The following is a 13,765-nucleotide window of genomic DNA, read 5'->3' on the forward strand; positions in this document are numbered from 1 at the left end:
TAATTTTGTGATTTAAGCAAATTATGGCCCTAACGTAACTTTTTTTATTGTTTTTGTTTGTTGTTTGACACTGGTACGGGGGCTTGACTCAGGGTCTGAGTTTTGTTCCTGAGCTTTTTTTTGCTCATGGCTAGTGATCTACCACTTGAGTCAAAGCTCCCTTCTAGCTTTATTTTTTCTGGGCTAGAGGTAGTTTATTGAAGAGAAGAGTCTCACAGACTTTTCTGCTTGAGCTAGATTTTAATTTGCAATCCTCAGTCTCAGTCTCCTGAGTAGCTAGAATTACATGTGAGCCACCAGTGCCCAGCTAAAGTAACCGTTTTACATTTTAGAACTATAATTGAATGCTCCATTGTGGCATTCACTGGCCACATGTGGCTACTGAAAACATGAAATATGGCTAGTTCTAAATGAGATGCTCTAAGACTACCAACTAAATCAGTGTATGTGTGTGTGTGTGTGTGTGTGTGTGTGTGTGTGTGTGTGTAAGGAAGGGGATTAAAATATCTCCATGAACAAGTGGGTTTTTTTTTTTAAGAAAACATTGATTTCATATTGAAATGATATTTTGGGTACATTAGATTAAATAAAATACCTTATTGAAATCATCTTCATTTGTTTCTTGTCATTTTTATGGCACTAGAAAAATATTACACTATATTTGTGTGAAAGGGATACTATTGATGGGTTTGGTAGTTGGTATAATGATTATGAAAAATAGTATGCAGTTTCCTTAACAATTAAAAAGTAGAATAATTAGATATCTAAATGTACTCCTTCTGAATATATATATATGAAGGATATAAAATCAGTATATATCAAAGATGTATGTGAATTTCTATACTTATTGCTGCATATTCACTATAGGCAAAATGTAAAAACAATATCTTCATCATTATTTTAAGACTTATTCTTAAACCTTTAAAAATAGAAGGAAATCCTCCCACTTGTGACCACATAGGTGAACTTGGATGACATGTTGAATAAGATAAACCAGATGCAGAAATCACAATACTGCACTATCTCATTTTTATCTGGATTCTGAAAGGTAGAACTCATTAAAACAAACAAACAAACAAACAAAAAACAGAGACTGAAATGATAAGTTCCCAGAAACTGATGTTAGGGGAAATAAGGGGACATAGGTAAAATATTCAGGTTTCATTTCTAAGAAATAAATAAGTTCTGAAATCTAATGTACAGAGATGGTAATTATACTCAATAACTTTATTATATTCTTAAAAAATGGGGCTGGGAAGGTGGCTCAGTGGTGGAGCGCTTGCCTTGCATGCCTGAGGCCCTGGGTTCGATTCCTCAGCACCACATAAGAAAAAATGCTGGAAGTGGCACTGTGGCTCAAGTGGTAGAGCGCTAGCCTTGAGCTGAAGAGCTGAGGGACAGCGCCCAGGCCCAGAGTTCAGGCCTCACAATCAGACACCACCCCCCCAAAAAAAAGAAAACTATATTCTTAAAAAATTTCAAGACTGAAGGTCTTATGCTAAGTATTCTCACTATGTACACAATAATAGCAATAACAAAACAATAATAATGGTAATAAGAATAAGAACAGGAGGAAATAGTGAGAGATAGATATAAGCATATTTCTTATAGTGGTCACACTTTCACAGATATACGTTTATTACTAAACTTACTGATGTATACACATACTTCATATATTGGCTTTCTAGAAGGTATCCCATAAGTCCCATAATATTTCTTACTCTTCTTTCTCCTATTCTTTTATTTTTCAGCCTAGATAATTTCAGTATTCTGTCTTTAAATTTGCTTTTCTTCTCATTAATTCAGCTGTAGATGTTATTAGTGTTTTTAAGTTTAGATACTGCATTCTTTAGCTCTATTATTTTTTTCTGAATTAACAAATTCTACTTCCTTGCTGAACCTCTTATATTACGATATATTATTTCCAAATTTTATTTGGTTACCTAATCTATATTCTCTTAAAACTGAGTGTGCTTATTGAGACAATTTTTAGAATTTCCCAACTGTATGATACTATAGAAAGCTTTTAATATGTATCATTATTGTTTTCTTAAATTCTCTTCTAAGTTTTTTTAAGAATTTATTTTTACAACAAGAAGCTGATGTTCCTTTTCAGGTGCTTTTGCTCTATGTACTAAAAACATTCTCAGATTTCATTCTGCCAAAGGAATAATAATCCTCTCTGTTCTTGAGTGAGGAAAGAAGTTGCAGGACCACAATTTCTACTTGCAAATCTTTTTCCTAACTGGACATTCAATACATTATTTTCTGATTTCTTCTGTACTTCCAAAGCTTCCATTGTTCTGGATGTATCATTCTACATCTTCTGGTCCTACAACAAATTTTAGTTTATCTTCCAGTTAGAAAGACACCGCAATCAAACGAGTGTGGAGAAACGTTATCACTTTTGAGCATTTCTCTTTCCTTGTTTTCTAAGGAGTAGGCATTAAATAAATGCTGGAATGCTTTGAATTTTAATAGCATTACACTCAAAGCACTTCCTGTCCATACAAGTACTTATCAAAAAAACCCAAAAAACAAGTACTTATCGAAATCAGTCCGGTCCAGCTTTCCTCACCCCTTTCCTCACATGAAAACGAAGAATATAAACAGTCCTGAAAGTTCTCTCAGGGCAACTGTCAACCCCTCTGCAGAGACGTTTGTCTCCTGCCCCAGAACAAAGGAGAAACGTTCCGTCTGCTGGTTCAGGCTGCAGGGCCCAGGCTCGCCACACCCAGTGGGTTTTTGCAGGGGTATTAGCTATCCAGGCCCCTGGACACACAGGATCAACTTACCCAGGGTGAGCCAAATCTCCGCAAAGCACCTGGAAGAAGGAAAGAGGAGGCACAATCATGAAGCAAGCCTTACTTGAAGGGCGATCTGAGGCCAAGCCACCCTCAGCTCCAAAAACTTTGAGTGCCCTAGTCATGCAAGCCCGGACTATGAAGTTGACTGCTCCAGCCCAGGAGGGCTGGCCTATGAAAAAGCTGAGTCTTGTACCCCAGGAAGGCGAGCCTTCGCCCAATGCCTTATCTTGGGATGAGCGGTCTATAAGAACCCAGAGTGTCATAACCACTGAAGAAAAGGCCTCAGACAAAGCCTTGAATCCCCTGTATCTCACAGTGATTCCAGCAGTCATGATGAAGTTTAGCAGGCTCCAGAAAAAGAAACAAGCTGAGACTGAACTCGCTGAGAGCCAGCCTGTAGGGACAGAAGAAAAAGAGCAGGTTATTGAGGATACCTGTGGCTTGGCCTGTATAGTAATCCCCTGTTGCCAGCAGTTTAACAACGTTTACAGCTTCCTGGTTCTCTACTGCATCCTGGTGCTAGCTCAAGGTAAGTCTCAGGGTTGGGATTGTTCTTGGGAAGGGAGTAGTGAAATGGACCGTAGGGTTTGCTTTAATGATGCATAGAAGAAGGAGGAAAAATGGTGGGAGGTGGGGAGGAAGCGCCTTTCAGGAGCCCAGATTGAGGCAGTTCTTTTCAGACTTGTTCTTTTACTTTGTGTCTTACTTGTCTTACTTTCACAAGGGCCTCACTAACACGGTGCACCCTACAGATAGTGAATGATGAGCTCCAGCCTCTAGAAAGCCAGCAAATTTTGGTGGTGTAAGGTTCTTTAATGTTGTTTGGTTACCAAAGTTTACATTTTGGTTTGAAGCCACAGGAGATTAAAATAAAATTGTAAACAAAGTGTTAGAGCACGAGGTTCTTTCTGGTTCTGCCCATTTGAGGACATTTAGAAATGCTACTTTCTATCTGGATTTTGTTTGCTTGCCTGTGAAAATTGAGGGAGCAGGGTGAGACTTAAAACTCAAAGGTGTTTGTTTTTGATCACCATATTTGTAGATTGTGGATTTGAAAGCCTTTAGGGGGAGTATGGTCCTAGCTATGTTCAACTAGATGTAAGTTGTTTATTAGTTTCTTTACATCATGACTGGAATTTGCATAACCTGATCTCCTTTCCTTCTAAAGTGCCATGTCAAAATATTGCTGGGTCATAGGGCAACTCTAGGTTTAGTCTTTTGAGAAACCTCCATTGGACAAGTTTACAACAGTGTGGTAGTGTTCCCTTTAGGCCACATCCCCAACAGCATATGTTATTTGTTTTCTTCATAATGAGTATTCTAACTGGGGTGAGGTGAAATCTCAATGTTGTTTCAATCTGCATTTTGTTATGGCATAAGATGTTGAACATTTCTTCATGTATCTCTACTGGTCATACCAACTTCTGAGAAGTCTCTAAGATTTTAGCCCATTTATTAATGGGTTATTGTTTCTTTGAGACTTTATTTTTGGTGGGTATAATTTGTTGAGCTCTAAGGATACTTGAGATATAACACACTTGTCTGATGCATAGTTAATAAAAATCTTCTCCCATTCTATGGGCCTTCTATTTACCCAATAGAACACAAACAAGGCCACAGTAAAGCTACCAGCATAGCTAGATTCATTGTAGCATTACTTACCATAGCCAAGGTACAGAATCAACCGAGATGCCCCTCAGTGGATCAAAAATAGTGGTATATATACACAATGAAATTCCATGCTTTGTTAGAAAGAATGGCATTGCCCCATTCCTAAGGAAATGGAAAGACTTGAAAAAAATTATAATAACTAAAGTAAGGAGGGGGCAACAATGCTTGATAAGAAATGCACTCATTATCTTGCTCATGTAATTGTAACCCCTCTGTACGGTATTTTCACAATAAAAAATTAATTAATTAATTTAAAAAATAAAAAAGAAGTACAGGAGAGTTTCATTTTGACATATCCATATATGCATATATAATGTACCTTGATCAGCCTCACCTCACTCTTTCTAATACTTTCCATTCTCCCTCCCCCATCCCTATCCAATATCAACCAGCTTTATCATTCCGTTTTCACCTACTTACATAGGTATTTTGACTATATTCCATTTGCCCTCCTACTAATACCAACACTCCAGATAGGACATGTTTTATATTCCTGTCACTCATTTTAAAAGTATTTATCAATTGTTCAAAGGGGAAACAGTACAGTGGAAAGTGAGGTATCTCACAAATTCATGTACTGCAATTAGAACAACTTCCTCATTTACCCTCTTTCCACATCCCTACTATTCTCAATTATTCAACAGCTTTCCGTCAGTTTCCTTTTACCATTTTTCACTCACAGATACAATGTATTTCAGTTCACCCTTTAACATTCTGTAGGAGCTTCCTTTAATCTGAAATACTTATTTATGATTTCTCAACTTCTTAAGTCCTTGTAAATCTTTAAAAAAATTATGGTTCATTCACTCTGTAAGCTGGACTTCAACATGGATCTGAGATCTCCTTATGACTAAACTCATGCCACGCTTAGCTCTTCTCTCTTTCCATCTTTCTTCTCTTCGTTTCATTTGTTACAGTAATACAAAATTAATATATCCAGTATCTTTTAGAATTTATTATTCCTTTAACTCATTTTGACTGGTCTAGATCCTTTGCCTTGTGTTTATGTTTTTTCAATCAACTTGTTCATTTATTTTGAATAAACCTACAATTTTGTGATTTTGTTAACTATGAATCCAGAGAGAATTGACTTTAAAATGCTGAGTATTTGCATGACTGAATGGGAGATACATTCTCCAGTCCTTCTGCAATTTGGTAAATGAATGGATTAGTACAAACTAAGGTTTTATACATATATGATCATGTCATCTATAAAGAGCATTTTACTTCTTTATTCTAGTCCTAAGGCTTTTTTACTTAATTGTAATGTATAGAATGTCCACTAAAATAGTGGAACTCTGAAAGGAAGTAACATATTGTGGATGAAGCATTCAGACTTCCTTTCATAGTTAAATATATCAACTATATGCATTTTTTCCAAAGATATCTGTTTTATTTTGAGCACATTCCCTTCACTTGTTAGCTTGCTAAGAATTTTTGTTACAATTAGATGTTTAATGTTATCAAGTGCTTTTCCTACACTGTTGAGATCATCATAAAAGGATTTAAAATTTATTCTTTTAAATTACAAATCAGATCTTTTAAATTTGGGTATTAATCAACATTGGATTCTTAGGAAATACCCTTATTACTTGATTAATGTTTTCTTAAAATATACATTGCTGGATTAAGTTTATGGAAGCTTTAATAATTTTTATTTCCATGAGAATATTGGTATATTGGTTGTCTTGTAATTATTTTGTCTATCTGTTATAACAGATTACCAGTGTTATAACAGTTACCAGTGGCATTATTTAATTAATTAGGATCTGTATCCCTTGCTTTTTGTGAAAAAGTTTGTGAAGAATTATAAACTCTTTTATGAATCAATTTGTCCATTTATTGTCTTTCAGTATTAAAATCAGTGTATTACCTCTGAATTCCAAATTAATCTTTTTTACTTGGTCTGTGAAAATGGGTTGAATCCTTTAAAAAAAAAAAAAAGGTTCTTTAAAAACAACAACAACTGGGGCTGGGAAGGTGGCTCAGTGGTAGAGTGTTTGCCTTGCATGCATGAGGCCCTGGGTTCGATTCCTCAGCACCACATAAACAGAAAACGCCGGAAGTGTGGCTCAAGTGGTAGAATGCTAGCCTTGAGCTGAAGAGCTGAGGGACAGCACCCAGGCCCAGAATTCAGGCCCCACGACCGACAAAACAACAACAACAACACAGAAAAATCTCTTGTGTACATGTCTTGGAGCTGATTAGTATTGCTTTCCCCTATGATATCTCTCCTATTGTCACTGCATTTGACTTTGGTACCCTGGTATTGTATATACGGTTATTTGAATTAGTGAAGAGAAGGGGAACAACAGAATGGTAAGACAAAGACAAGGGGGAAACTGCTGCAAGAGTGCGTACACAAGACAATATGTTGGAAATGATCTGTACAACTTGGAGAGGGAAAGTAGGAGAGAAATAAGGGAAGGAGTAACAAGTTTGACAAGAAATGTACTTATTACTTTACTTAGGTGACTGTAACCCCTCTAGACATCACCTTGACAATTAAAAAGAATCTTTGTTGTCTGCCTTGTTATACAAACTGGGAGTCACTTTCAGACAATGAATTTAAAGCATGCAACACCTGTGGGTCTGTCCTGTGTTAGGATCATTCTATCACTGAGGTTGTCTTCATTCTTTATGCTCCATTACTCTCCCAGAGTTTAGATTTATAGAGTGCTTCACTCTGCTTTTGCTTGAAGACACTGAATTGGCTCCTCTTAAGTTAAAGGGATGATGAGTTCTCTCATCACCCATCTCCCTGTCCCTCATTGCTGCCTAACTTATAACTGGAATCAGATATGGCCTTCACAGATTAATAACGAAGTCTGCCCTAGGGGAAAATATCTTACATAGCAGCTTTTCTTCCACTTCAGTAATTTTTCTAGGGATTAAGTAGTTAGGAATATGTAAAACTACTTATTCCAAAATGAATGAAAAGCTTCCTATTTGCACTTCCCATTATTAATATAGGAACATAAGTTTTGATGGGCTTCTGTGGTTTTCCAAAAACAAAGCTGTTGTGATACGTCTGGAATCATACTTAGAGAAAGTAAATATTATCTCAGTTGAAACTCGGAACAGCACAACAAACCAGCATACTGTCTGGGTACCATTATGACCATTCCCTCCTAGGTTAGCCAGTATGTGAGTAGAGTAGCTGCGCATATGATATATCTCTCTGAATAGACAGAATTATCCTGTGTGAATGTTCAGCAAAATAAATTGATTGTGGAGGAAGCTGTCAATAATGAAACAGACAGAAAAAGAATCTGGCACCTAGTTATTCTATTCCTGCTCACTAGGCTGTTACTATGATATTTTCATCAACAATGCAAGACATACCAGAGCTGATTTTAGGGTCTTATTTGTATCATTGCTGATATAGGCATTGTTCCATTGGGGGCCTGCCTTGCTATACCAGAACAGTAAAAGCCAACCCTATTTTAGTGGTACCCAGTCAGCTACCTAGAGGCAGACTGATTACATAGTTCTATATCTTTTAGGGTATGAGTATTATGTTCTCATCAAAATATATATTATTTTGCTCTGAGTTCTTGACTCCAGGGCTCTTCAAGCAGTACCATAATTGGATTAAATGAGTATCTTATACATCATTCTTCTAATGAAGAACTCACTTTGTTGCACAAAAGTACAGTTCATGCTTATGGTATTCACTGACTTATCTCAACAACAAGACTTTTCTGTCTTATACAAACCATAATACTCTATGAAAGAGTCAAAGTCAACAAATTCAGGATGTTGTTTTCTAAGATACCAAATATGCTTTGAAATAACAAACTGTGTTATCTGGTGTCAACTGGTAGAAGAGGTGAAAGTAGTGGGAAAAGGAAGTTATACATACAGCTGTGTTTTTATAACCATTTGAAACAACATTGAGACCCTGAGTTCAAGGGCCAGGATCAGCACTTACACACACATACACTCAGCACACACACACACACACACACACACAGAGTTCATGTAGCAAGTATTTCATAGAAGTTAATCTCAGAAAATGATTGTGAAATCCATACTTGTTTATAGGTTTTTAAATGTTCAGAATAATGTACAAAAGCACTGAAGTAAGTATAAATTAGGATTTGTTTTGATATGATAATGGTGATCTATTTTGTCTCTTAAAAGGGATATTATTGCTTTTGTTTCTTCTGTTTCCATTTTAGGTACTGTGTTTGGCCTTGTAGACCTCAGCAATGCCAATTTTCACAAGGAATATGAAGTGAGAACATGGGAGAAAATGTTCTTGACACTAACTTATGATGTTACCTCATGCCTGGCAGCATTATTTATAGCTTACTATGGAGGGAAGGGAAACAGAGCAAGGTGGATTGCATGTTCCTCCGTCCTAATAGGCTTTGGATCATTTCTATTTGCTGTCCCATATTTCAATGCTAAAATTCATCGGTCAATGTTAGAAAAAGAAGGTAAGATTTTCATGTGAGCCAGGTACCAGTGGCTCACGCCTGTAATCTTAGCTACTCAGGAGTGAGATTCCCGCCGCCCCTCCGCCCCCTCTCCGCCCCCCCCCCCCCCAAAAAACTGAATACTCCATTTTGGAAGTGGCGCTGTAGCTCAAGTGGTAGAGCGCTCGCCTTGAACTGAAGAGCTGAGGGACAGTGCCCAGGCCCAGAGTTCAAGCCCTATGGCAGACCAAAAAACAAAACAAAACAAACTGAAAAATCAGGAGGCTGAAATCTGAGGATCATGGTTCAAAACCAGCCTGGGCAGGAAAGTTTATGAGACTCATTTCCAGTTAACCACCAGAAAATCGGACGTGGCAATATGGCTCAAGTGGTTGAGTGCTTGCCTTAAGCTGAAAAGCTCAGGGATAGTGCCCAGGATCACAGTTCAAGCCCCACAACCAACAAGAAAGAAAGAAAGAAAGAAAAAGAAAGAAAGGAAGAAAGAAGGAGAGAAAGAAAGAAGGAAGGAAGGAGAGAGAGAGGGAGGGAGGAAGGAAAGGAAGGGAGAAAAGGAGAAAGAGAAAGAGAGAGAGCGATCCCTAGCAAGGAGAAGAAATAACATTCTATGATAATTTGTATCAAATCTCATCAATTTTCATATAATGTAAACCTTTTGGGAATTATAGTTCCTTCTGTCCTTTATAGAATGCTGTGATTAGATGAACACACTATACAGTTCCTTTAACAAAGCCTATTTAGAATCAGTATCTCTTAGTATCTCTGTGCTTGATATTAGAGGTGCAGAAATAACAAAATAATAAACTATCCATGCAGAAATTATCATTTTGCCCCTCTACTTAGATATGTTACTTATTGTATTTGGAATATTCTTCTTCCTTCCTTTTTTCCGTTTCTTTCCTCTTTAAAGAAACTCCTTAATGACATATTTCCAGAATCTCCTAAAATAGTGCCAATAGCTGAGAAGCAACTTTTTTATAGGTGGAGGACTTCATACACTTCATATCACAACATTGTTTGTTAGAAGCAAGTTAGTTTAAAAAAATTAATAAAATAGGCACAAATTTAAAACAAAGATTGCAAAAAATAAATGTAGAACTACATTCAGAAGGTAAGTTTTGATTATTCAGATAGTGCAGGAAATTAGAAATACATTTATTTTAGATTAAAAATTAGAAGAATATGATGTAAAATAGAGGAAAATGAGTTTACGTTATATGTGTGTATAAAGAAATATGTGTGATATGCTGCTGCATAAATACTACATATATGTAAACAGACATATATGTACATTTATTTTTGGTTTATAGCATTACTATCTCTTCCCGAGTTGCCATAAATATTTTTATTAGGGCATTTTTCTGAGAATATGATGATTGATTATGTGACTACATTCAATGCAAATTAAATATTAGCTAAAAACAATAGCAGAATGGTAGCTATAGCTTATAGACAGAAAATACTTGATAATGACTACATATTCATTGTGTGCTTAGCTGTTTAAGTCTATTAAAATTTTAATTGTTATCTTTTCAAAAGATATTTGCCAGGAAAACAAGAATATCAATTTTTGCCCAAGATCTGGAACAATATTCCAAATCAAGTATCTAGTTTTCTTCATCCTTGGACAGATGGTTCAAGGAATTGCAGGAATGCCTCTTTATATCCTTGGGATGACCCTTCTTGACGACAATGTCTCTACCTACTCATCTGGCATCTATTTAGGCAAGTTTTTCTTCTTTTTAATGATTAAGTCATTTTGAATTTTCACTGAGATTTCATAGTTTTTATGGAAAATACCAGGAGCTGGGTGCTGGTGGCTCTGCTTAGCTACTCAGGAGGCTGAGATCTGAGGATCACAATTTAAAGCCAGCTTGGAAAGGAAAGTCCATGAGACTCTCATCTCCAATTAACCACCAGAACACCACAAGTACTGCTGTGCTCAACGTGGTAGAGTGCTAGCCTCGATCAAAATTGATCAGGGACAGCGCCCAGGCCCTGAGTTCAGGCCTCATGACTGACCAAAAAAAAAAAAAAAAAAAAGATACCAGGAATTGAAGTCAGGGCATGTTACCTCTTGAGTTATTCTCCAGTTCTATTTGGTTTGTTTGTTTTGTTTTTGTTTTTTCAGATAGGATCTCCAATTTTTGCCTCCCAGTAGCAGGAACCAAAATCATACACCACCATGTCTATCTTTTTTTTTAAATCAAGATTCAACTATTTTATTTGAATATCTGGGACTTTGCAATTTGCTTTTGTATTTAATTTTACATTTTTATTGGTATTACAAGGTGATGTGCAGAGGGATTACTGTAAGGTAATGAATCAGGTAATGAGTACATTTCTTTTTGGACAATGCCACCTTTTCCTTCGCTTTTCCCATTTCCCCCTCTCATCAGTGCCTATAAGTTTCACAGTTGATTTTCCATAAAGTTTCCTCTACTATCCTGACTACATTTGTTCACCCTTCTTCCATCCATTTCTGAGCCTCTGTGCTCCCAGGAAAGACATGAAACACAACAACAACAACAACAACAACAACAACAGAACCCACAAAAGCAAAAACAAGTGACACCTCCACTACTACCATGACCAATAACAACAACAACGAACCATGTTTCCATTTCATTCAATTTGTTTTGATAAATAGTATTTTGAGATTGGCAGCAGCATTACTCCTTTGGGTTCATCCCTGAATGGTATTCCTATCTTCTTTGCAGGATTGACTTTCTCTAACTTTTGCTTGGGCTGGCCTTGAACCACCTATTTTTGCCTCTTGTTTAGCTGAGAAAACAGGCATATCATGATGTCCAGTGAACTTTTGAATTTTGATGGTATCCTTTTAACTGATAGAATAATGCTAAGTATTGGTTCTGTGATGACATTGTTATAAATACTAATTTTTATGATTAGCATAAATAAATTAAAAGATCACTCTGAGAAGTTCTGAGAAGTGACTTGGGATTTGGAATTCAAGTCTTCTTCATGCATTGAAAATACATAAAACAATAGAAAAACACATACTTTTTATGTTGTAGAGAATATCAATCTATCAATCAATCAATTGATTGATCTATCTTAATGTCAAGTTATATAGGTTAAAATTAATTTCTCCAATGGAGAAGGAATTTAAAATTATTGGGTTGAATAATCAGAAATGTAATATTTTAAAACCTGGAGATAGAGGTTGCAAGCCCTTGTGTTTATTGTTATATGCCTCATCAGTAGATTCAGGGTGATGATAGAGCATTTATCATTGCACTAATCTGCTTACATACATTAACTTGATTTTGGGATTACTCAGTATATTGAAGCTTACTGAAAACATAATGCAGTTCACTTTATCAAGGAGACAAATGATCTGTGTTTAATTGAAACTGAACATGGCATGAGTTTCCTTATCTACAGTATTTTATGCAAGAACATCATATAATAAGTAAGCATAGCTACATTTCAGAATAATATATTTTTTCTGCAATGTATTCTGCAACTGATAGGTCATTTATAGTACAATATATTTGTAGTGGTTCTATAATAATTATATTTATTAAATGAAAAATTGTTTTTATATATTTATTGTTAAGGTACTTTGTATTGGAATAATACACTTTTCCATCAAAGATAAGAAAAATCATGTCAGTAGGCCAAAATAGAGAATATTGATTTTTATATTCATTTTTACAAAAAAATATTCATGATAATTTGGTAGTTGTTGGTCAAGAACAGTAGCAAATTTCTGTTTGACTTTCAATTCTATTGCAAGCCAATTAAATCACATGTCCTTATAATATGGGAAAGGACACTGAATTTCCACCTCCTGCCACTGTGGCAGATAAAGTGAAAGTTATGGAAGTGATGACGCAAAAGTATCATGTTACTGTGGGGCCTTAGTAATAGAAATATAGTGTATTGAACTTATATTCATATTAAATATAGACCTGTTCTATTAAAATATGCCATGTTTCAATGGCTCATGCCTGTAATCCTAGCTACCTAAGAGGCTGAGATCTGAGGATTGTGGTTCAAAGCCATCCTGGGCAGGAAAATCTGTGAGATTCTGATCTCCAGTCAACTAGCAGAAAGCCAGAAATGGAGTTGTGGCTCGTGTGGTAGAACATTAGCCTTGAGTTCAAAAGATCAGGAACAGGGCTGGGAAGGTGGCTCAGTGGTAGAGCGCTTGCCTTGCATGCACGAGGCCCTGGGTTTGATTCCTCAGCACCACATAAGCAGAAAAAAAAAGCCGGAAGTGGCGCTGTGGCTCAAGTGGTAGCGCACTAGCCTTGAGCTGAAGAGCTGAGGGACAGCGCCCCCGTCCGCAGTTCAGGCCGACGACCGGACCCAAAAAAAAAAAAAAGATCAGGAACAGTGTTCAGGTCTTGAGTTCAAGCCCCAGGAATGGTACACAGACACAGATACAGGCACACAGACACACACCCACATCATATATGTATAATTATATAGAAGAAATTAAGTTTCTCTGTTACTTGATTGTGTGATGGTTAATTTTATATGCATCTTGTCTAGGTTATGACACTTAGACAATTTTTAGCAGAAGTTCCTACAATTAGATGATTTTAAATTGTTTCAAACAGTTACAGTCAGTAGACTTTGAGTAAAGCAATCTAACTCTCATAATACAGGGTGAGTTGCAGCCTGTGAATTTACAGCCCTAACAACAAAGACTGAAGTCTTCGTAACAAGAAGTAGTTCTGCTTGAACACTGAAATTTTAGCCTGCTGGGACATACTTTACAAGCATGAAATTTTTTGTGTTCCATACTTTTGTAAAACAATTCCAATATCTTAAAACAAATCTTTCTCTCTTCTCTCTTTACCTCAATTCCTT

The 13,765-nt window shown here is 36.3% G+C and overlaps 1 protein-coding gene across 1 annotated transcript in view; it reads left to right on the forward strand.

The window, feature by feature from the left end:
• Nucleotides 1-2,852: 2,852 nt before the first annotated feature.
• Nucleotides 2,853-13,765, forward strand: part of Slco6a1 (solute carrier organic anion transporter family member 6A1) — a 52,089-nt gene continuing 41,176 nt past the window's right edge. Inside the window, exons 1-3 of the mRNA XM_042691008.1 lie at nucleotides 2,853-3,336; nucleotides 8,663-8,923; nucleotides 10,460-10,645. Coding sequence (XP_042546942.1) covers nucleotides 2,853-3,336; nucleotides 8,663-8,923; nucleotides 10,460-10,645 — 931 coding nt within the window. The remainder of the gene's footprint in view (nucleotides 3,337-8,662; nucleotides 8,924-10,459; nucleotides 10,646-13,765) is intronic.

Source organism: Dipodomys spectabilis, unplaced genomic scaffold (genome assembly GCF_019054845.1).
Source record: "Dipodomys spectabilis isolate Male_0828 unplaced genomic scaffold, ASM1905484v1 ptg000140l, whole genome shotgun sequence".
Lineage (NCBI taxonomy): Eukaryota > Metazoa > Chordata > Mammalia > Rodentia > Heteromyidae > Dipodomys > Dipodomys spectabilis.